At 43.6% G+C, this 25,200-nt stretch overlaps 1 protein-coding gene across 1 annotated transcript in view; it reads right to left on the reverse strand.

Annotated features, from left to right (window-relative positions):
- The window catches only part of LOC124555480 (cytosolic 10-formyltetrahydrofolate dehydrogenase), a 178,702-nt gene that overhangs the window by 20,462 nt on the left and 133,040 nt on the right, over positions 1–25,200 (reverse strand). Inside the window, exons 12-14 of the mRNA XM_047129404.1 lie at positions 9,547–9,740; positions 9,295–9,414; positions 2,744–2,994 (exon numbers count right to left, since the gene is read on the reverse strand). Of these exons, the coding sequence (XP_046985360.1) occupies positions 2,744–2,994; positions 9,295–9,414; positions 9,547–9,740 (565 nt within the window). The remainder of the gene's footprint in view (positions 1–2,743; positions 2,995–9,294; positions 9,415–9,546; positions 9,741–25,200) is intronic.

Genomic DNA, 25,200 nt, shown 5'->3' on the forward strand with positions numbered 1-25,200 from the left:
TTGTCTGTATCCTAGATATTTATAGGCATCCGTTTTTTCCATCGCTTCTATGCAGTCGCTGTGGTTATCCAATATGTAATCTTCTTGTTTAGTGTGTTTTCCCTTGACTATGCTATTTTTCTTACATTTGTCTGTTCCAAAAGCCATACTTATATCATTGCTGAATCCTTCTGTTATCTTTAGTAATTGGTTGAGTTGTTGATTTGTTGCTGCCAGTAGTTTTAGATCATCCATGTATAGCAAATGTGTGATTTTGTGTGGGTATGTTCCAGTAATATTGTATCCATAATTTGTATTATTTAGCATGTTGGATAGTGGGTTCAGAGCAAGGCAGAACCAGAAGGGACTTAATGAGTCTCCTTGGTATATTCCACGCTTAATCTGTATTGGCTGTGATGTGATATTATTTGAATTTGTTTGGATATTAAGTGTGGTTTTCCAATTTTTCATTACTATGTTTAGGAACTGTATCAATTTAGGATCTACTTTGTATATTTCCAATATTTGTAGTAACCATGAGTGGGGTACACTATCAAAAGCTTTTTGGTAATCAATGTATGCGTAGTGTAGTGACCTTTGTTTAGTTTTAGCTTGATATGTCACCTCTGCATCTATTATCAGTTGCTCTTTACATCCTCGTGCTCCTTTGCAACAGCCTTTTTGTTCTTCATTTATAATTTTGTTCTGTGTTGTATGTGTCATTAATTTCTGTTTAATGACTGAAGTTAATATTTTGTATATTGTTGGTAGGCATGTTATGGGGCGATATTTAGCTGGGTTCGCTGTGTCTGCTTGATCCTTAGGTTTCAGATATGTTATTCCGTGTGTAAGTGTATGAGGGAATGTGTATGGGTCTGCAATGTAACTGTTAAATAATTTAGTTAAATGTGAATGTGTTGAGGTGAACTTCTTTAACCAGAAATTTGCTATTTTATCATTTCCAGGGGCTTTCCAATTGTGAGTAGAATTAATTGCTTGGGTGACTTCATGTTGCAAAATTATCACTTCAGGCATTTGTGGTATCATCTTGTATGTGTCTGTTTCTGCTTGTATCCACCGTGCGTGTCTGTTATGTTGTACCGGGTTTGACCATATGTTGCTCCAGAAGTGTTCCATGTCTGTTATGTTTGGTGGATTGTTTATTTTAATGTGTGTGTTATCTATTGTCTGGTAAAATTTCTTTTGGTTTGTGTTGAATGTTTGGTTTTGTTTCCTTCTATTTTCACTTTTTTTGTATCTTCCGAGTCGTTTGGCTAATGCTTGTAATTTCTGCTTCTTTTCGTCTAATTGCTCTGTCGCTTCTTGTTGTGAGATTTTACCTAACCTTTTTCGTTTTTTTTCCGAGATTTCATTTCTTATAAATTGTGTTAGCTGTCCGATGTCTTTTCTCAGTTTTTCTATTTTGATCTGTAGCCTGTGTTGCCATGCTGGTTTTGTGGGTTTCTTCTGTGTGTTGGTTGGTTCTGATCTCTGCCTAGTGTGTATATTTAGTGTAGTGAGTGCTCCTATATAAACCAGTAGTTGTAACTCTTCCATAGTTGTGTTTTCATTTATTTTGTTGTGTATGATTGTGTTGATACTTTTTATTGTTGTTTCGACTTGTGGGTTATTTGGTGGTCTATGCAAGAATGGTCTAATGTCTGTATTTGTGTCTTTGTATTCTATATATGTTAGCTGAAATTTTTCTTCTATATCTAACATGTGTGTCACTTCGTGTTCTATTTGTGCTTGTTCTGGTGGCTGTCTTAAGATTTCGTTTTCCTCTGATTGTTTAATTGGTGCGTGTTGTTCTTTGTTTGTTTGCTCTGGGATGTTTGAGTCCATTGCTGTATTTTCTTCTTCTTCTGATTGCACATTATTTTGTTCCAGTATTTGTTGTACTTGTTGTTTGATGTTTTCTAATTCTGACTGGGGTATCCTGTTATTTTTTATTATTACACGGATCTGATCAGCTAGTCGTTGTTCTGTTAAAAATTTTAATTCTGGGTATCTGGTAATAAATGTTGTGTATACTTGTGATCTGTATCCAGTTGTGTTGGTTCCTAGGTTTGTTGCTTGGTAATAACAGAACATGAGGTGTCGATTAACTTCATCTGACCATCTCATCCTCTGTCTTTGTTTTCCTTCTAGGGTGGTTGCAGGAAGCATATCCTGCAAAACACCTCTATTTGGATTTAAATCATTTTCCAGTTGGCTAGCAGTGTCGTTACCATTGTGGGCGGGCATAGGGTTCAAGCGTCGTCCCCGACCATGACGGCACTTGTCCGAGGCTTCTTTAGTTCTGTCCTGAACCAACTAATCACACTAAAAGGGGGGTTAGCCCTATTAGTGGTTTGTTCTTTTCGTCGCCTTTTACGACTGGCAGGACATACCGGAGGCCTATTCTTTTCCCGGGCCTCCACAGGGATTATTATTATTATTATTATTATTATTATTATTATTATTATTATTATTATTTAGTAGTAGTAGCAGTAGCAGCAGTGGTGGTGGTGGTGGTGGTGGTGGTGGTGGTAATAGTAGTAGTAGTGAGTAAATATCTGATGTCATACTATACACTATTACGTTGCTATACCAGTATTAGCTTTCAAGTAATTGTACAAGCACTACTGAAACACATGTAACACACATCACTCTTCATGTAACTGTGAAACACTGTTTTTGGTCTAAGATTAAATGTTTTATAGATGATGCTACAGAGGAAATATATGAACAGAGTATGCTTTAGTTAAATGGGACAACTTACCCACTAGCAAACTTTGATATAACCATAACAGGTCCAAAGGATTCTTCCTGAGCAATAAACATGTGGTCTTCCACATTGGTAAATACCGTTGGTTCAAAAAAGAGACCAGGACGATCAGCTCGCTTTCCTCCACACACAAGTGTTGCCCCCTCCTTCACACCACGTTCACAATATTCGATCAGTTTATCAAGATGGGCCTTGTGATTTTGTGGTCCATGTTGAGTACTTCTGTTTAAAGGATCTCCCATCACCTGAGAGTCGACACAAACTGTGATTATGATTTGTACAATAAAACAGAAAAAAGGCTGCATATTTCACACACTGAAACCTCAAGAGGAGAGAAAAAGGTTGGTTGGTTGGTTTGGGGGATTAAAGGGACCAGACTGCTACGGTCATCGGTCCCTTTGTCCAAATACAAAGAATACCCACAGAGAATAAAAACGAGGAACAGAAGAGACCACAGACGATACAGAACAAGAGAAACTGAGACAAAGACAAGACAAAACGAACTAAAACCACACAGAGTTTGACAGTGGTTGGCCGACCATAGAAATAAAAAAAAGGAAAAGCCAACCTCTTAGAAACACATTAAAAAATCAGTTTAAAATCATAGGCCAAAGGCCAGAATCAACACAAAACAATAAAATAAAACAGAAACACACAGATTAAATGATAAAATCCCCCTGCCCGAATAAAACGTAAAACTAAGTCAGCCATAGTGGAGTCGTCTGTTAAAAGGGCAGGGAGCGTAGCAGGCAGCGCAAATGTCTGCCTGACCACAGCTAAAAGGGGGCAGGCCATCAAAATGTGGGCCACTGTCAAAGCCGCCCCACAGCGACATAGAGGAGGGTCCTCCCGGCGCAGTAAATAACTGTGTGTCAGCCGGGAGTGGCCAATGCGGAGCCGGCAAAGAACTACGGAGTCCCTGCGAGTGGCTCGCAGGGACGACCGCCACACAGCCGTCGTCTCCTTGACAGCATGGAGTTTATTGCGCATTGTCAGTTCGCGCCATTCATCGTCCCATAGTGCCAAGATTTTGCGGCGGAAGACTGCCCGCAAATCAGTCTCTGGGAGGCCAACGTCCAAAGATGGCTTACTGGTGGCCTCTTTCGCCAGGCGGTCAACATGTTCGTTACCCAGGATACCGACATGACCGGGGGTCCACACAAAGACCACGGAGCGGCCGCAACGGGCGAGAGTATGCAGAGACTCCTGGATAGCCATCACCAGACGAGAACGAGGGAAACACTGGTCGAGAGCTCGTAAACCGCTCAGGGAATCGCTACAGATAACGAAGGACTCACCTGAGCAGGAGCGGATATACTCTAGGGCACGAAAGATGGCGACCAGTTCAGCAGTGTAAACGCTGCAGCCATCCGGCAAGGAACGTTGTTTGGAATGGTCCCCTAGAGTGAGCGCATATCCGACACGACCAGCAACCATCGAACCGTCAGTGTAAACAACACTAGAGCCCTGATACGTGGCCAGGATGGAATAAAAGCGGCGGCGGAAGGCCTCTGGAGGGACTGAGTCCTTAGGGCCCTGTGCCAAGTCGAGCCGAAGGCAAGGGCGACGAACACACCATGGGGGTGTATGCAAAGTAGCCCGGAAAGGAGGTGGAACAGTGAAAACCTGAAGCCCAGAGAGAAGCTCTTTGACGCGGACCGCTATTGTACAACCAGACCGGGGCCGACATTCTGGCACACGGACGACCGAACGCGGGAACAGGAGACGATAGTTTGGATGCCCAGGCGAGCTTAGAACATGGGCAGCATAAGCGGCCAGCAAACGTTGGCGTCGGAACCGCAGTGGAGGTACACCTGCCTCCACTAGTACGCTGTCCACAGGGCTGGTGCGGAAAGCACCAGTGGCAAGGCGTATCCCGCTGTGGAGAATTGGGTCCAGCACCCGTAACGCAGATGGGGATGCTGAGCCATAAGCCAGGCTCCCATAATCCAGACGGGACTGGATTAACGCCTGGTAGAGCCGCAACAGGGTAGAGCGGTCGGCGCCCCAGCGGGTGTGGCTCAAGCATCTCAGAGCGTTTAGATGCCACCAACACGTCTGTTTAAGCTGCTGGATATGAGGCAGCCAAGTCAACCGGGCATCGAAAACCACCCCCAAAAACCTGTGGGTCTCCACCACAGCAAGGAGTTCGTCGGCAAGATAAAGCCGCGGCTCAGGATGGACTGTTCGGCGCCGGCAGAAATGCATAACGCGGGTCTTGGCTGCCGAAAACTGAAACCCATACGCTACAGCCCAAGACTGCGCCTTACGGATAGCGCCCTGTAGCTAACGTTCAACAGCTGCAATGCCAGTAGAGCTGTAGTAAAGGCAGAAGTCGTCAGCATACAGGGAAGCGGAGACAGAATTTCCCACGGCCGCAGCAAGCCCGTTAATGGCTATTAAAAACAGACAGACACTTAAAACAGAGCCCTGTGGCACACCGTTCTCCTGGACGTGGGAGGAGCTATACGAGGCCACGACTTGCACGCGGAAGGTACGACACGACAGAAAACTGCGGATAAAAATCGGCAGAGGACCCCAAAGACCCCATCCATGAAGCGTAGAAAGAATGTGATCACGCCATGTCGTATCGTACGCCTTCCGCATGTCGAAAAAGACAGCGACCAGGTGCTGACGGCGGGCAAAAGCAGTACGGATGGCCGACTCCAGGCTCACCAGATTGTCGGTGGCGGAGCGGCCTCTACGGAACCCACCCTGAGACGGAGCCAGAAGGCCCCGAGACTCCAGTACCCAATGCAAGCGCCGACTCAGCATCCATTCAAGCAACTTGCAAAGAACGTTGGTGAGGCTAATGGGACGGTAGCTGTCCACCTCCAGAGGGGTCTTTCCAGGTTTCAAAACGGGGATGACAATGCCTTGCCGCCATTGCGACGGAAACTCCCCCTCGACCCAAAGACGGTTGTAAAGATCGAGAAGGCGCCGCTGGCAGTCCACTGAAAGGTGTTTTAGCATCTGACAGTGGATGCCATCTGGCCCAGGAGCGATATCAGGGCAAGCAGCTAGGGCACTGCGAAATTCCCACTCACTGAATGGAGCATTGTAAGATTCCGGGTGGTTGGTGCGAAACGAAAGGCTCCGACATTCCAGCCGCTCTTTAATGGAGCGGAAGGCCTGGGGGTAATTCGCAGAAGCGGAACTCATAGCGAAATGCTCTGCTAAGCGATTTGCAATGACGTCGGAGTCAGTACAAACGGCTCCATTCAGTGAGAGCGCAGGGACGCTGGCAGGGGTCCGATAGCCATAGATGCGTCGAATCTTGGCCCAGACCTGCGAGGGAGTGACATGGAGGCCAATGGTGGACACATACCGCTCCCAGCACTCCTTCTTGCCTTGGCGGATAAGGAGGCGAGCCCGCGTACGCAGCCATTTGAAGGCGATAAGGTGGGCTAAGGATGGATGTCGCTTGTGATGCTGGAGCGCCCGCCGGCGATCTTTAATCGCTTCAGCGATCTCAGGCGACCACCAAGGCACAGCCTTCCGCCGAGGGGACCCAGAAGAACTGGGAATGGCAGATTCGGCGGCAGTAACGATGCCGGTGGTGACCGATTGAACCACCGCATCAATGTCATCAGTAGAGAGAGGCTCAAAAGCGGCAGTGGAGGAGAACAAATCCCAGTCAGCCTTATTCATAGCCCATCTGCTAGGGCGCCCAGAAGAGTGACGCTGTGGTAGTGACAAAAAGAGCGGAAAGTGGTTACTACCACACAGGTCGTCATGCACACTCCATTGGACTGACGGTAAGAGGCTATGGCTACAGATGGAAAGGTCAATGGCGGAGTAGGTGGCATGCGCCACACTGAAGTGTGTGAAGGCACCATCATTTAACAGCGAGAGATCGAGCTGCGACAATAAATGCTCAACGATGGCGCCTCGACCTGTGGCCACTGACCCACCCCACAGAGGGTTATGGGCGTTGAAGTCGCCCAATAGCAAGAAAGGTGGCGGCAATTGGACGACCAGTGCAGCCAGGACATGCTGCGAGACATCACCATCCGGTGGAATGTAAAGACTGCAGACGGTAACAGCCTGTGGCGTCCACACGCGTACAGCGACAGCCTCTAAAGGCGTCTGGAGAGGGACAGACTCGCTGTGCAGAGTGTGAAGGACATATATGCAGACGCCACCAGACACCCTTTCATAAGCTGCTCGGTTCTTATAATAACCCCGATAGCCACGGAGGGCGGGGGTTCGCATAGCTGGAAACCAAGTTTCCTGGAGAGCAATGCAGAAGAAAGGGCGAAGGCTGATAAGTTGGCGGAGCTCAGCTAAATGGTGGAAGAAACCGCTGCAGTTCCACTGGAGGATGGTATTGGCCATGGCTGGGAAAGGCGTGACGGGTCGGGGAAGGCAGATTACGCCGCTGGGTCACCTGCTGCCTCCAAGTGAGCACCTGTGCCAGTGCTTTCCATGGCGTCAGAGGGACTGGCGAGATCGAGGTCCTCAGCAGACGCCAGGATCTCCACCTCGTCCTCAGACGCAGAGTTTGAAGGTTGCGGTGGGACAGGTGCCACCGCAATGTCAGGATGCTTGGGAGCCTTTTTCTTCAACTGCTTCGCACGCTGTGCCTTGGGAGGGTCTGGCTGGGAGGGCCCCACTGGGTCAGTCTCAGGGACGGACGACGACCATGAAGCCCTATGACCAGCGACCGGTTGTTGTTTCATAATTTTGCGGGTGTCCGCTTTGACACTGGGCAAAGCCTGGGAAGGGAGGGCCCCAAGGGACCCCTTCCTGGCTAGAGTAGCCGAAGAAGCCCTACGCTTCTCCGGCTGGGAAGGGGGGACGAATGTCCCCGATGGTTGGGGTGGTGTTGCTCCTGGAGTAAATGGAGCAACAGAGGGCGAAGTGCCCCCCACAACCAAGGGGGCCGGTTCATTGTGACATAGCTGAGAGGCAACAGTACGTGACGACACGGGAGAGGATCGGACCGCTTGTGCAGCAGCGGCATAGGTGGATGTCATGGGCACGGGATGTAGCCGCTCATATTTCCGCCTTGCCTCGGTGTAGGTCAGGCGGTCCAGAGTCTTATATTCCATTATCCTCCTTTCTTTCTGGAAGATCCTACAGTCCGGCGAGCAGGGGGAATGGTGTTCTCCGCAGTTAACACAGATAGGACGCGGGGCACATGGAGTATCAGGATGTGAAGGACGTCCACAATCCCGACACGTGATGCTGGAAGTACAGCGAGACGACATGTGCCCGAACTTCCAGCATTTAAAACACTGCATCGGAGGAGGGATATATGGTTTCACATCACAACGGTAAACTATCACCTTAAACTTTTCGGGTAAGACATCACCCTCAAAGGCCAAGATGAAGGCACCGGTGGCCACCTGATTATCCCTCGGACCCCGATGGACGCGCCGGACGAAGTGAACACCTCGTCGTTCGAGGTTGGCGCGTAATTCATCGTCGGACGTCAGAAGAAGATCCCTGTGGAATATAATACCCTGGACCATGTTGAGACTCTTATGCGGCGTGATGGTAACTGAAACATCCCCCAACTTGTCACAATTGAGCAACCTCCGTGACTGGGCAGAGGATGTCGTTTTGATGAGCACAGAACCAGAGCGCATCTTGGACAAGCCCTCCACCTCCCCGAACTTGTCCTCTAAATGCTCCACAAAAAACTGGGGCTTGGTCGACATGAACGATTCGCCATCAACCCGCGTACACATGAGGTACCGGGGTGAATATTCTCCACTGCCTTCTTTAGCAAGACGTTCCTCCCATGGAGTAGCTAGGGAGGGAAACGATCTCTGATCAAATTTCTTCCCGTTGAGGTTAGACCTCGATCGCTTAGAGACTGCTGGTGGAGGCCCACCAGCGATAGATGATGTACCACGCTTCATTGCGGGTCATCTGCCCTGATGCCACCTACTCCGACCAAGGGCCCTCCCCACGGGCGCCACCCCGCCACAGCAATAGCCACCTGGCAGGATGGCCATTGCCGGGAGTCCTGATGCCCCAGGGAAGATGGGCATCTACTCCTTGGCATACGTGGGGAGTGAACGGCGCAGGCATCAGTAGAGCGATCCCTGTGTTGTCAGGGGGCTACAACCAAGAGGGTACATGGCGGCCCCACCACAACGGACTGGCTACTGTGCTGGATGTTAGGTGACATGTGGTCCATGGGCGTCGTCAGTGCAGAAAATGGCCCTGCACAGTGCTTGGCAGAAAGTGCACGCAGGAGCCCATCCATGCCCAAGCGATGGAGAGCGGGCAAGACTGCAATGCAACGACGAATAAGATGGCGAAAGTTCACAACACAACACGGACACAATGCACCAAGTAAGGCGCCCTTCCCCAATCGGCTCACTCTTCGGAAAAATTTTGAGATATGGAGGTCAAACCCGACAGGGGACCATCACATAAGGCCGAAACGTTTGAGACTCCTTTTAGTCGCCTCTTACGACAGGCAGGAATACCGCGGGCCTATTCTAACCCCCGAACCCGCAGGGGGATGAGAAAAAGGAACATTTTGAGTTTGCACTGTGGTTTTGAAAATAAAGGTATCTTATGCTTACCATTTTTTTGCACTCTGCAGCTACCTTTTCAACAAATTTGTCATGAATGGAAGCATCCACAAAGAGACGTCCTGCTGCTATACAGTTCTCACCCTTGTTGAAGAAAACACCACTCATTCCCTGAAAATAAGTTGAAGCAACTTAGTCTTTGCAACACATAAAAATCAAGTGAGACTAAACATTCATTTTCTTATAATTTTCTTTAGTATAGGTGGAGTCACATATAATACAAATACATAATGTAATTTTTACCATTCTAACTGCTCTGTCAAGATCACAGTCATCAAATATAATGAGAGGGGATTTTCCTCCCAGCTCAAGAGATACTTTCTTCAAGTTAGAATCAGCACATGATTTCATTATAACTTGGCCAATTCCAGTACTGCCAGTGAAACCTAATTTCCTCACATCTGGATGGTTTGCTATGGCATTACCAGTTTCAGAACCTAGAAATGGGAAGAGAGATTACTGTAGCTGCATGTTTTATAATAGTCTACATCATATTACACTAATCACTAAACTTAATTTACACAATGCTCAAATCAGTCTCAGTCCCCCCCCCCCCCCCCAACACACACACACACACACACACACACACACACACACACACACACACACACACACACACACACACACACACACACTGTATGAATATATCTGGCTGACCATGAAAAGGAAACTAAAAGAAAAAGCCAGTCACCCTGAAAATGCATCAAAATCTTCACAAAATGTTCCAAAGATGAGGCCAGGTTTTACACAAAATTTCAAGGTATGTTCTATAGTCATCTGCAGGGGAAGGTGAGAGATTAATCACAACTGGGTTTCTGCCTTAGCAACCACATGTTCCTGTTCTCTGATACCACCAGCTAAATATTTCACAGTCATATGATTTTTTACTGTTTACTGTCAGATGATAATACACAGTGGAGTAGCACATCAGAGAATACCACCTCCTATACTACAAGTTCCTAAACACCCCCCGCCCAACTGCTACACTGGCTATACAATTTCCCTGTAGTCCTAACAATACAATATCTTTTTCACCAGATTTTTGGATGGCATCCTGCATGTTCTGAATCATTCATTCTGCTAGGTACATTTCTTATTCCACATCTACATCTACACCTGCAAGTGATACTGAATCTACACAACAGAGGGTACTTCCTACTGTTCCAGCTATTAGAGCTCCTTTCTGTTCCATTCACATATGGAAGAAGGGAAGAAAGATTTCTTAAATGCCTCTGTGTGAGATGTAATTAGTCTAATCTTGTCTTGCAATATATATGAGAGTACTACACAGGCATAGTTGATGTATATTCCTAAATTCCTCACTTAAAGGTAGTTCATGAAACTTTCTAGGTAGGCTTCCACAGCACTTTGGTTCTTTCAACATCTTGACAGCTTTCTCTCATGGGTCAAACAAACTTAAACCTGTGATCATTCATGCCACTCTTCTTTGTATGTGTTCTACCTCTTATAATTTATATTTGGTATGGGTCCTGTACATGTGATCAATAGTCTAGGATGGGTTGCAGGCGTGTTTTGTAAGTTATGTCCTTTGTAGAAACATTGTGTTTTCCTAGAATCCTACCAAGTTCCTTGGGCGAACTCGAAGTAAGTTGATTTATGCTATAAGTCTAAAGAACTCAGTAATACGCATTTCTGTTAAGAATGGAATTTCATTCATGCTGATGGTGGACTACTGTTCCATGGACTTGGTGATCATCAGACTGAACAATGTGAGGGAAATTGTATTGACCTCAGCTTACCTTCCTTATGAGGACAGTACTACTCCTTCCTGGGAAGTGAGGACACTGGCAGGCAGCTGCTAACAGCAAAATCAACAACTGCTGGTTTTGATGCCAATGCCCACAACCTGGTATGGTGAGCAGCAACACCAACAACAGAGGTGAGTACCTTCTTGAATCTTTCATTCAATAGTAAACTGGAGATCCTGAACAGGGGCAGGGAAGATGCATTCAGGAACATAAGGAGGGAAGAACTAACTGACATAACTTTTGTATCCATTTTAATGGGTAGCAATGTCAAACAACGGCATGTGGCATTGGAGCCATCCTTATCTGAATACATGTATATTATGTTTGAGATTCAAATGGGTGTCAAACAAACCATGACATACAGGAATCCTACAAAAATGGTCTGGGACCTTTATAGGAAAGCCTTCAACTCACACTTATTGGAAATCAAAACTTTGATAAGATTGGTTGGTTGTTTTGGGGGAAGAGACCAAACAGCGAGGTCATCGGTCTCATCGGATTAGGGAAGGATGGGGAAGGAAGTCGGCCGTGCCCTTTGAAAGGAACCATCCCAGCATTGGCCTGGAGCGATTTAGGGAAATCACGGAAAACCTAAATCAGGATGGCCGGACGCGGGATTGAACCGTCGTCCTCCCGAATACGAGTCCAGTGTGCTACCACTGCGCCACCTCTTTGATAAGAAATCTACTAGATTTTGAGAATATGTAAGACACAACAACATCTGCCATTATGATCTCACATTTAGAACACTGCCCAATCACCAAGAAGTGCATAAACAGGAATGTACCTTGATAGTGTAATAACACAGAATTGCAAAGGAAGTAGTTAAGAAGACTGTTTAACCTTGCAAGAATGATAGAATAATGAGCAAAGTATCAGGAGACCATTGCCAAATACAACCTTATGAACATATAAGTGAAATTATCATCCTGGAAGGCATTAGGAGAGGAAGTGGAAGGTGCAACTACTTGTGACAGACTTCACAGAATCCTCACCAGAATACCAACTAATCCAGGAGATACTCTAAGGAAGGAGGATGGCGAATATACAAGGACAGTGAATGAGAGACTGGATTTGCTGCTCAAGACTCACTTCCCTCAGTGCACGCTGGCAAACAACATAGACCAAGATTCATTTCCTGAGAGGCACTGATTTACAGTCAATCAATGGGAGAACTGGGAATCTGCCAGGGAATGTGTTTATTTTAAAAAATCAGTGGGCAGTGGGAATGTTTAAACCATTCAAGTCACCAGGCCCAAATGGAATCTTTCCAGCTCTAATGCAACAGGCAGGAGTGTGTTTAATTAGATTTTTATGTAAGCCGTTTAAGGTCAGCCTAGCAGCAAGAATCATCCCCAAAGCTTGGAGAACAGTGAGGGTTGTTTTCATGCTGAAGCAAGGGAGAAACGATCATACTAAGGCCAAGGATGTGAGGCCAATCAGTCTGTCCTCTTTTCTTATAAAGACATTAGAAAAACTGGTTAATGTGCACATTATGGAAAGTAGCCTAATCAAGATTTCTCTACAGTAAACTAACATGCATATCAACCAGGCAAATTGTGTGAAATAGCACTTCACCACCCTGTTGGGAAGGTGGAAAAATGATTACACTTTCATGAAATAGCTCTCTGCATCCTCCTGTATGTTGAGGGGGCTTTTTGCAATCAGCCTTTGAATTTATTGTTATAACTGCAGAAGAGCATGCCACAGACCATCATATGCAGTAGGATTATGTTAGAAGCCACTATGTTGAATGAGAAAATGGCGATCAACATCACCAGGGGTTGTCCACAAGGCAGGGTTTTGTCCCCACTAGTGTAGAAGCTAGTAGTGAATGAACTCATTGAAGAGCTATGTACTAGAGGCTACTTTTGTCAGGGATACGCAGATGAATTAGTCATAGTAATACTTGGTAAATTTGCTAGTACTGTTAGAACTAAGCCACCATGTGCATTGAACTGGTGCAAGAAACAGGATCCAAGAGTCAGCCCCCAAGAAAACTGTTGTAGTACCATTTATAAATTTATGAAGAAGCACATTCAGTACACAGACTGAAATCTTAAGTTTCTCGGTGAAACTATGCCTGTAGAGAGGGTGTTTAAATATCTTAAGATAACCCTGGATGCGAAACTATCATGGACACCCACATAAAGAAAATATGTTCCAAGGAAAAAGACACTCTTCTGAGCACTAGAAGAGCAAGTGGGAAAAACTGGGGTACAAATCCCAAGAGTATGTACTGCATATACACCACTGTAATAAGACCTTAAGACCTGTGATAATTTATGGGGCTACAGTATGGTGGAACAATATAGGAAAGGAGAAGGCTGTTAAGGAGAATGGCAAGGTGCAGAGACTGGCCTGTTTAGCCACAATAGGCAGAATTAGCACCACACCAACAGCTGGGATGGAGATCATGCTGGACATGCTCCCATTACACCTGTGGGTTAAAACGGAGGCAGCAGCAGGCACATGCAGGCTAAAAACTGGAAATAAGTGGGTACCCTTAGGATATCCTGAATCCTGCATCAATATAGCGAGTGTGATAAATATAGGAATGTTATTTTATACATGTTGCATCTTGTGGACTCTGTGGCCATTAATGATAGTTTGTGAATGGTGCAACCAGCTACAAATACTTTTTAAATGTTTTATTTTAGTTTCATAACTGGTTTCAGGCTAACATGCCCATCTTCAGATGGCTAATATTTTTCGTTACCCAGATGTTTTGACCAACAGCATGTTGTCTGCTCCAAACTACACAAGAATATTTGAGTATTTAGTGCCACTTTATATAAGTTGTTTCATTCATAAAAATACGCCAAAGTGCTAGCATTACTTCTATACGATGCAAAATAGTTGTGTTCACTTACATAAGTTCCAGTAGATGGCAATTTGTTTTGTTGTGGTCCATGTCGTTTCCTAGCTCTAGCTCTAGTTCTCGAATACCACATAGCACATACATTGTAAATAAATTACTGTGGCACACTTCATAATACTCTTAAAATAAGTGATGAGCATCAGACATGTGCTTCACACTTGAGGTTTTTGTTTATTGTTTACAATGCAAAGATTACCATTAAGCAAGGATACAAAGATACCATTCATTAAATACTGACCAAGGTTGTAAACAGAGCAATGACGATGTGTGGAATGTGCAAAAATGTAACATGTTAATAACATAAAAATGTTTGAACTCTAAGAGTAAACTTATTATTAAAAGACTGTACGACAAATTGCTTTCAGTAGTTTTTTTCCCCTGTGGAAATTATTGATGAAATACTTCAAAGCCAACCAATTGCATATTGTAAAGTAGACACACATGTGCACACATTTATGTATACCGACATTTGATTATCATTACAGTTAACTGCAGGAAATATAAAATTACAAAGTTGGAGGGTGGGATGAGAGCAACACATTTTTTCATTGGGGTCGTTTATATCTATACAATTATATACTAGTATCAAACTGCAGCGGTGTGACTGTTAGGTGTGCAGCTTGAGTTTGATTTCTGTGAACAGCCCAAGGAAATTGTTTAGAAAATGTATGTAATATCTGTAAGTTGTCATTAATGTTAGAAACACAGTGTCCATATTAATTCAAGTGAGTGGCTATTGCAGATTTATTTAAATTTTTTAGTCTAGAGGTATTAATGTATTCATGATATCTTGTACTGAAGCTTTTGCCAGTCTGTTCATGATAAAAGCTAGGGTAATTGTCACAAATAATTTTGTAAATTCCTGATTTTTCTAGGCATAGGCTGGTGGTTTTGGTGCTGTGGATAATCTTATGTTACACAGTGTCACTGCCGTGGAAACATATTTGGACTCCTGTCCTTCAGAAAAGATTGGCAATTTGATATGAGACTGTGCCTAGGAAGGGAATGTATGAAAATAGTTCCTTATCTACTGCTGGTCGTAAATTTAATGCAGGTGATTTACTATCTTTAATTTTATTGTACAGGTTGTCAATTATTTGTGGTTTACAATCATTATTTTTATCTGCAGTTTTGATATTATTAATTTCTTTCTCCTTAGCAGATGAACTAAGGGGAAGTCTATTTATATGGTTTAACATGGGCCTGAAGTAAGCCAGTTTGCACTGTGTAGGGTTGCACAGAGAATTCTGTCTGACACTCAACAGTGAATTTGATATTGGGGTCCATGTTACTCATGGCAGTTGCAAACGATTTTATTTCATCTACTGTACCATTGAACCACATGACTGTGTCATCAACAGACCTTTTGTAATAAACCAGTTTCCCTTTTAATTGGGTATTGGCCCTCTTAGAATACAGAAATGGTCAGGGAAATGACAGCTGCTTCAATAAACCTTTCTATGTAATAATTTGAACTAGGGAGCAGGGGAAGAATGAACCATGACACTGAGCAGGAGACATAGTCTGGTTTACTGACAGATTAAACATAGATGGAGACCCTAGGACTGAGGTATACACAGCAGAGTGCAATCTCTCTAGGGAAGCTCTCCACGGTATTCCAGGTGAAAATATCTACTATCAGGGTGTGCGGGGAAGAGAGAATTTGCGTAGGCATCAAAAAGATCATAGCATCTACATTTATTCAGACAGCCAAGCAGCTCTAAAATCCCTATCAAACACTGTAACAATCTATGAGAGTAAAGATCGTTACACAATGTCATGAAGCCCTTGTAAGACTAGCAAAAAGCAATGAGGTAAACCTGCTGCGGGACTCTGGTCACTCAGAAATCAGTGGCGATGAACAAGTGGATAGGCTGGCCAGGACTGGTGCAATGACTCCAATTATTGGACCTTAACCTGCCCTAATCATTACTGAGGTGATGGTTAAAGCAAAATTACAAAACTGTATCAGAAGGCTGCACATAGAATATTGGACTATAATCCAAAAACAAAAACATGGCAAGCCAATGATGCCAAAGCCATGTTTTAGGAGAAGTTCTGTAATCCTGGACTTGGACAGAAGACAGAATAAACTCATGGTACAACTAATGACTGGCCATGGGAACTTTAATAACACCTACTCATGATGGATGTGCAGAAAGAAGCTCTTATGTGTAGGCTGTGTGGTGAGGTTGATGAAACTGCACCACACCTAATCTTCCAATGTGAAGGTTTGGGGACCAAAAGACAAAATATTCAGGTCTCCAGATCCTGAAAAAATCATGTCTCATAAACAAACACTAAAGGGTCTCCACCTACTCTTTGAGGGTACTGGTTGGCTTTACTAGAACTATAGGGATTGAAAAGGCACAATGAACCCTGTTTCAGTGTGAGCAATAGTAAGCTAGGACAGCTGTTTTCATCTCCCTGTTCAACTCAAATCAACCCTACCAACATACTGAAATCAGCCATCTGCGTTACCTACAACTGAGTCTATATGATCACTCCCCTGAAAATTGTTACACCCACATATTTCTACAAGCTGACTGATTTATGTGACTAATTGATATTGTAGCAATAGGACACTATATTTTGTTTTGTTTTGTGAAGTACAAACTGTTACATTACTGAACATTTAAAGCAAGCTGCCAATCTTTGCACCACTTTGAAATCTTACAGATCTAACTGAATATTTGTGCAGCCTTTATCAGACAACTCTTTATTACAGAGAAATTCATCACCTGCCAAAAGTCTGAGGTTACTATTAGTATGGTCTGTAAGACCATTAATATACAACATGAACAGCACAGGTCTTAACACACTTCCTTAGGGCACACCTAAAATGTCTTCCACATCCATTAGTGACTTTCCATGCAAGATAATATGCTGTGTCCTTCCTAGTAACAGTGTTTTACAACAGATGAAAATTTTATACAGGAACAACATCCTGCCTGCTACAGTGTCCCTGATGCAACAAACAGAACAATAAGGCCATGGGTCAAATGTCAAATTTAAAGCATTGTAAAATGCAATCTGTAGTACAAGATTTTTTTGTACTCACTTAACATTAAAATCTTTCTGAGCATCTGAAGCAAATTCCAATGATGAATTATTTCATTTCTGGCACTTTACCTTCATGCCTGACATTGCCAGAAACTCACCATGAATCCAAATGACTTAGGTTACATTCTGCTGATTCCTGAGTATCTGCTTCACAGTTTGATGAGCGATGAGACCAGATGCCTTTTAACTTCACAAAAACAAGCATTCTAACGGCATGTCTCTGCACTGAGGTGAGGAACTTATCACTCACCAGCTCAACAGACTTACCTTCTTGATGTTGATATTGGCCTCTCTACTGACAATACTTTGCCATGAAATGAGAAGTATTCTACCCAAAATCCTCTGCTTACCTCCCAAAGTGGTATTCCACTGATTGCCCAACCTGAGTAATATCCTAGTCCAGCCCTACACTGCTCCAGGTTCAACCCCAAACCCCACAACTCATATCCCTGTAGATGACCCAGGTGTAAGATTTTGCCTAGACATACACTGATGAGCCAAAACATTATGACCAGCTGCTTAATAGCCTGTTTGCCCATCTTTGGAATGAAATACATCACTGATTCTGCATATCAGGGATCCAACAGTTTGTTAGTAGGTCCGTAGATGTGTGGGGCATTACATGTCTATGCACAGGTCATGTAATTCACGTAAATAATGGGCTGCTGGTTTGCGTACGCAGTGACAACATCCAATAGCGACCTAGATGTGTTCCATAGGATTTACATCACACAAATTTTGTCACTGAGGCATCAGCCTCAAATGCTGGTTGCCTAAATTTTCTCAACAGTGTCTCACAAAAGCAAAGTCATTTTCCCTCCAGAGATTCTCCTTTGAGTTCATGAAACTTGCATGCTGATCAAAACTACCAGTAACAAATCTAGCAACATACCTTTGAATTGCTTTGATGTCTTCCTTTAATCTGACCTGGTGAGGATCCAAGAATGGGGCACAATAGTTTGTCTGCTGTCTCCTTTACAGATGAGGTACACTTTCCTAAAATTCTCTCAATTAACCATAGTCAACCATTTGCCTTCCCTACTACCACCCTTACATGCTCATTCAATTTCATATTGCTTTTCAACATTAAATCTAGATATTTAATCGACAAGATTATGTCAAGCACCATATTACTAATGCTGTATTCAAACATTATGGGATTGTTTTCCCTACTCATCTGCATTAACATGGATTTTTCTACATTAGAGCAAGCTGCCACTCTTCACACCAACTAGAAATTATGTCCACATCATCTTGTATCCTCCTACTTAATGATGATACTTTCCTGTAAACTACAGCATCATCATCAAACAGTCACAGATTGCTGCTTACCCTGTCTGTCAGATCATTTTTGTATATTTAGAATAAGAGTGGTCCCACCGCAGTTCCCTGGGACACTTCTGACGATAACCATGTCTCTTATGAACACTCGCCATTGAGAACAACATACTGTGCTCTAGTACCTCAAAAGTCTTTGAGCCAATCACATATCTGGGAACCTACTCTGTATGCTCGTGCTCTTGTTTATGACATGTGAGAAAAGGGTAAGCTGAGTTTTGCATGAGTGAAGCTTTCTAAATCTATTTTAATTTGTGGACAGAAACTCTTTTTCTCAAGGAAATTTATTAATTTTGAAATCAGAATATGTTCAATAATTCTGCGGCAAACTGTTGTTCAGGATATTGATCAGTAATTTTGTGGGCCCATTCTTTCACTCTTCTTATTTAAGTGTGTCATCTACACTTTTTTCTAATCACTAAGGACTTTGTATTGGGTACAAGATTCACAATAAATGCAAGCTAAGTAATGAGCCAATGCCACATCGTACTATCTGTAAAACAGAAGTGGTATTTAATCTGGAGCTAGCAACTCATTTGTTTACAACTCTTGTAGCTGCTTCTTTAAGCCAGGATGCCTATTACTATGTCCTCCATACAGGAGTCTGTGCGATGGTCAAACAAAGGTAGGTTTATAAGATCCTCCTACATAAATGATTTCTTAAATGCAAAATTTCAAACTTTAGCTTTCCTTTTCCTTAATGACTGGACAGAAGCCTTTGACAAGGACCAGAATTTTCTCGCATTCTTGGCAAGATCTTGCACTGAAGTATGATGATGGAAGACGTACGCTGTGTGCATCGATCGTTTTAGAGACGCATGAATTTCAACCAAGTTTTGCCCACTGATCTTGCCACATTCTTGTTTTAACTGAGTGTGTAACAATCTCTGCTTCCTCATCATTTTCCTGATTTTATTATTAAACCACAGTGGGTTTTTTTCCCACTAACTCAGCGTATACTTATTGTGGTGACTGAATCATGGAGAGTGCTAGGGAAAAAAAAAGAAGAAAAATAATGTAAGTATGAATATTAGGAGTAAGCCTTGTAACTTAAATACAGATGTACAGTGCAAGCCACTTTCATCAATTAAGTTGGAGGTCAGGGACATTGAGAAACAGCTGATTTCACACTTGCGTATTATGGATTGAAGGTAAAAGGTGGCACAGTCATGTACCATCTACATGCAAAGAGGTCCAACTGCTGTATATAGAGGTCCACAAATGATAAGCAAGGCAGAGTTCCAGATAGAGAAGAGTTCTAAACAGCAGCCTCTGATGGGCAGTGGTTTCCAGCAGATACTATGTAAGTGAGCATTATACTCAATTGAGTTTGCACACTATGGACTTTCAAAGCTTGCCTGTATGTATCTCTGAACTAGGATTGTTAGTTTTCAATGTCTATTAGTCTACATGTACCTATGTCTGTATGTCACTTTCATTGTGGCAAGTGCTTGAACCGAAGGGTTCAATTAGATAAATCGTTTGTAGTCTGTAGTACCATATGTTACTTCGTATACCTGAATCCTAATAAAATTATGGGCCAGGATGGTCATGTGTTTTGGTAGCTGACTGGAAAATTTAGTAAGCCTCTTCTGTGTTTTACACTAAATACGTGAAGAAGCAATGAAAATCAGACCAGTAAGCAAACTCAGGATCTCATTTCCTTATCACCATATCCACCTCCTTCGCCTGACATCCAAGTTATTCTGTACTGTTTCCAACCACAGAGACCTGAAAAATCTCAGCTTGACCCCATCGCCATCTGAATCCTATACATTGCCACTTGTGTACCAAGATATGGATGACCTCAAATCCCTCCTGGTGATTGAATTCTGCATCAGGATCTAGAAGGAGGCAGGACAGTGAGTCCATGTTGGCGTGTTGGATGGTGGGGTGAAAGCAGATTTCATGGTGGTACCCACTAAAAAACCATACTGAGTGCTGCAGGTGCTGCGCAGTCTTTTCCAGAAGCTTAGAGTGATGCCCATACAATGAAATCTAGGTTTTGTGATCAGTCAACAGGTGAAATTCCTGCCAAACAAAAACACATGAAATTTCTTGACCCTTTGAATGGTCACTAAAGAGCTCTGCTGTGGTCAACATTTTGGCCTGTTCAGACCCATCTGCCAACTTATGAGACAAAACTGCCACAATTCCGCATGCCCACTGTAAGTGTCGATGCAGGCCCAGTTATATGGTATCATACACAGCAACATCTTAAGACTGCCCTTAAGACACTAAAAGCATATTGACAGGTGGCGAACCACACAAATTTAATGTCCTTTTTGCACTTCTGAATTGGAGGGTGTGAAATAAATTAGGCATAGTGGATAATTTTACACAGGAACAACTGCAGCTGTTTAAGGTTAGTAGGGGTCAGCATATCAGTGATCTTATTGACGTGGTCACGTGTGCACGATACCCTCGCAACAAAGAATGTGCCCCAGTTATTTGATACTGGGGCCAAGGAAATCTCACTTTTCCAATTGACAGTGAAAGCCACTTTCCTGGAGCCATCTGAAGAGAGATTCGAGGTTGCTGAGCTGTTCCACATGCGTTGGCCTCATAACAATGGCAGAATGGCCTCATAACAAGTGTAGAATACCTTTTATCACTTGTTCTAAATACTTTTGTAAAATGGAAGGTCCACTAACAACTTCAAAAGGTAAGCAATTGTACCTGTGTAAGCCGAATGGCATATTTAAGACTAGCAGCTGACCTGACACCTCATCAAGCTACAGCTGTATAAACACATCCTTTAGATCTATCTCTGAAAAGTGATGGTGCCCAGCCAGTTTAGTTAACAAAATCTGCATGTGGGGCATAAAACAGAGACCACTGCTGGACTGGGCATTTATGGATGACTTAAAATTAGCACAAATGCCTGAAGACTCACTAGGTTTCTTAAGGACAACCACAAATAACACACACCGACTGGTTGAAAATGGGGATATGCTTGAAGAACCTCTCCGATCACAAATGGTAGCTGGTGAGCTCTACAAAATTTTGGCAATGCTGAAGGCTTCACAGAGTTGCGAGCAGTAAAACTATGCACACACCCAAGTGTTGATTCAAAAATCTCTTTGTACAAATTGCACAAAGTGTCACAGGCAGAAGAAGGCACCATTTCAGACACTGAATTGAAACTATTTCGAAACCAAAACTGGTAAGTGCATCTGAGCTAGCACACAGATGCCAGTGACAGCTCTCCAAGAAGAGGAATGTTTGTGCAGCAGTAAGACACGACACAACACCAGGCTCTTTGCAGCAAAGGAGACCTGAGCTTCTGATATGTATCCTCATTGATTATTGACATGGCAGTGCCAGTGTGCAACTGATATTTTACAGTCCCGGCCAGGAAGTGTTGGCCAGCATAAGCTCCTGTGGCAGTAGGGGAGCCACATGCTCTGCAGCCATGACCGTGTGGGCTGATATGCCATCCTCATCTCATGGCTGAGTATGTGACTGGTGGACATCTGTTGACACACTGCTGCAAGGTGGTCCCGCTTACCACAGGTCCAACAGCCCACAGGACAGTGTGTACAGCTGCATCTTGAATGTCAGCTACCGCAGTCAGGGCAGGACTGGAGTTTTTTCAACTTGTGTGTAGCATGTAACAATGCTGAGGAGGGAGGGCATTCTTATCCACCAGGCTACCATTTTTAAAAAAAAAAAAAGAGAGTCATTCACTGCTGCAAAAGGAGCAGCACGACTACGTATTTAAGTCTCTCACAATATGCTGGCAATCCAGATGTTCATCAACTTGGGTGAAACTTAAGGGCAAGAAAAGATGAGGGTCAAGCGGAATTGTCAACTGATTGGTGTTTACAATGGCGAGGAACTACTGTTGACACTTTCACACCATTTGTGAAAGAATTTCGAGCTTCAGAAGAAGCCTAAAAAGATTTTGCAATTTTAAGCATGTCACCACGGTTAGTATCGATACATGGTCAAAGCTTTTTCATACAAAAAAAAAACAAGGCTGAGCTAGCCACTCTGATAACACGTTAAAAACTTCTCCCTAAATTTTAGGAAATTATTCAGACATTTCACAAAACATTAAAATATGCACTATATTCATGTCATTGTCATTTAAAATAAAGGGAAAAATCTGTTGGCAAATGAGCTGCTGCTCTCTTGTCTGAATATAAAATAGGGTCTATTACAATGAGGTGCATCATGATCTGTGTGCCAGAAGCATCACACACTCGAGGGTCCTCTCACTGAAGCAAGAAGCCATGCGTCACACGGCTGTGTCCTATGTTAAGATGAGTGAGAAGGACCTCATTCCCTCTGCATGGCTGAAAGGAGGTACACTATGGCCAAATAATAGATTTTAACAAGTGCAGCTTATTGACTATCACTTCCAACCACTCTTCTTCCCATCTACGGAAAAGACCCACTGTTGTTTAACAGCGCAATTCAGAGAATGCTCAGGAAGCAAAGGCAGCTGCACTCGTGGTACAAGAAAGATCGGGAGAATGAGGACAGACAAAAGTTAGTAGAGATTCGTGCTGCTGTAAAAAGAGCGATGCGCAAAGCATTCAACCACTACCACCGTCAAACCTTAGCAAAAGATCTTGCTGAAAACCCAAGGAAATTCTGGTCTTATGTAAAATTGGTAAGCGGGTCAAAGGCTTCCATCCAGTCACTCACTGATCAGTCTGGCCTGGCAACGGAAGACAGCAAAACGAAAGCTGAAATTTTAAATTTAGCATTTGAGAAACCTTTCACACAGGAGGATCATACAAACATACCGCCGTTTGAGTCTCGTACAGATTCCCGTATGGAGGACATAGTGATAGACATACCTGGGGTTGTGAAGCAGCTGAATGGGTTGAAAATAAATAAATTGCCAGGTCCTGATGGGATTCCAATTTGGTTTTACAGAGAGTACTCTAATGCATTGGCTCCTTACTTAGCTTGCATTTATTGTGAATCTCTTGCCCAACGTAAAGTCCCGAGCGACTGGAAAAAAGTGCAGGTGACACCTGTATATAAGAAGGGTAGAAGGACGGATCCTCAAAATTACAGACCAATATCCTTAACATCGGTTTGTTGCAGGATTCTTGAACATATTCTCAGTTCGAATATAATGAATTTCCTCGAGACAGAGAAGTTGCTGTCCATGCATCAGCACGGCTTTAGAAAGCATCGCTCCTGCGAATAGCAGCTCACCCTTTTTTCACATGATATCTTGCGAACCATGGATGAAGGGTATCAGACAGATGCCATATTCCTTGACTTCCAGAATGCGTTTGACTCGGTGCCCCACTGCAGACTCCTGACTAAGGTACGAGCACCTGGGATTGGTTCCCAAGTATGTGAGTGGCTCGAAGACTTCTTAAGTAATAGAATCCAGTACGTTGTCCTCGATGGTGAGTATTCATTGGAGGTGAGGGTATCATCTGGAGTGCCCCAGGGAAGTGTGGTAGGTCCGCTGTTGTTTTCTATCTACATAAATGATCTTTTGGATAGGGTGGATAGCAATGTGTGGCTGTTTGCTGATGATGCTGTGGTGTATGGGAAGGTGTCATCGTTGAGTGACTGTAGCAGGATACAAGATGACTTGGACAGGATTTGTGATTTGTGTAAAGAATGGCAGCTAACTCTAAATATAGATAAATGTAAATTAATGCAGATGAATATGAAAAAGAATCCTGTAATGTTTGAATACTCCATTAGTGGTGTAGCACTTGACACAGTCACATCGATTAAATATTTGGGCATAACATTTCAGAGTGATATGAAGTGGGACAAGCATGTAATGGCAGTTGTGGGGAAGGCAGATAGTCGTCTTCGGTTCATTAGTAGAATTTTGGGAAGATGTGGTTCATCTGTAAAGGAGACCGCTTATAAAACACTAATACGACCTATTCTTGAGTACTGGGATCCCTATCAGGTCAGATTGAGGGAGGACATTGAAGCAATTCAGAGGCGGGCTGCTAGATTTGTTACTGGTAGGTCTGATCATCACGCGAGTGTTACGGAAATGCTTCAGGAACTCGGGTGGGAGTCTCTAGAGGAAAGGAGGCACTCTTTTCGTGAATCGCTACTAAGGAAATTTAGAGAACCAGCATTTGAGGCTGACTGCAGCACAATTTTATTGCCACCAACTTACATTTCGCGGAAAGACCACAAAGATAAGATAAGATAAGAGAGATTAGGTCTCGTACAGAGGAATATAGGCAGTCATTTTTCCCTCATTCTGTTTGGGAGTGGAACAGGGAGAGAAGATGCTAGTTGTGGTACGAGGTACCCTCCGCCACGCACCGTATGGTGGATTGCAGAGTATGTATGTAGATGTAGATGTAGATGTATGCACGTCTCTCTACCTCAGCAGTGAGATGACAGCAAATAGGGAAAGGCAAACTGGGCTATCTGGCTATCATGACACACCTCATTGGCTGCTACATCTGCCATTTCATTTCATTTAATACTCATTTGCCCTGGCATCCATCAAAAAGTCACCTCCTTTCCCAGCTTTTGTTAGTGGATATTCTGGACTACTTTATCTACTGGGTGCAAGTGTTACAGAGAATAAAGGGCACTCCGAGAGCTGATACAGAGGAGGCATTTAGCAGCTGCAACACATTTCACCTGCTCCAGTGCCCTCTCAATTGTGTGCAATTCTACATCAAACATTATAAATTCTTGAGCACTCAGATCTTGATGACATGACAAGTGAAGACAGCTGAGCAACCAACAGAGTCCCCCTACTTTGTCTCACCTGTGAATACAGTTTAATAGTTGCGATGCTCATTTAAATGATGGAAAATTTGGTATTAAAAACAGATGCAGGAATGCAGCCTTTCCTGTACTGCACTAAATCTAAAATTAATCTGG

Source organism: Schistocerca americana, chromosome X (assembly GCF_021461395.2).
Source record: "Schistocerca americana isolate TAMUIC-IGC-003095 chromosome X, iqSchAmer2.1, whole genome shotgun sequence".
Lineage (NCBI taxonomy): Eukaryota > Metazoa > Arthropoda > Insecta > Orthoptera > Acrididae > Schistocerca > Schistocerca americana.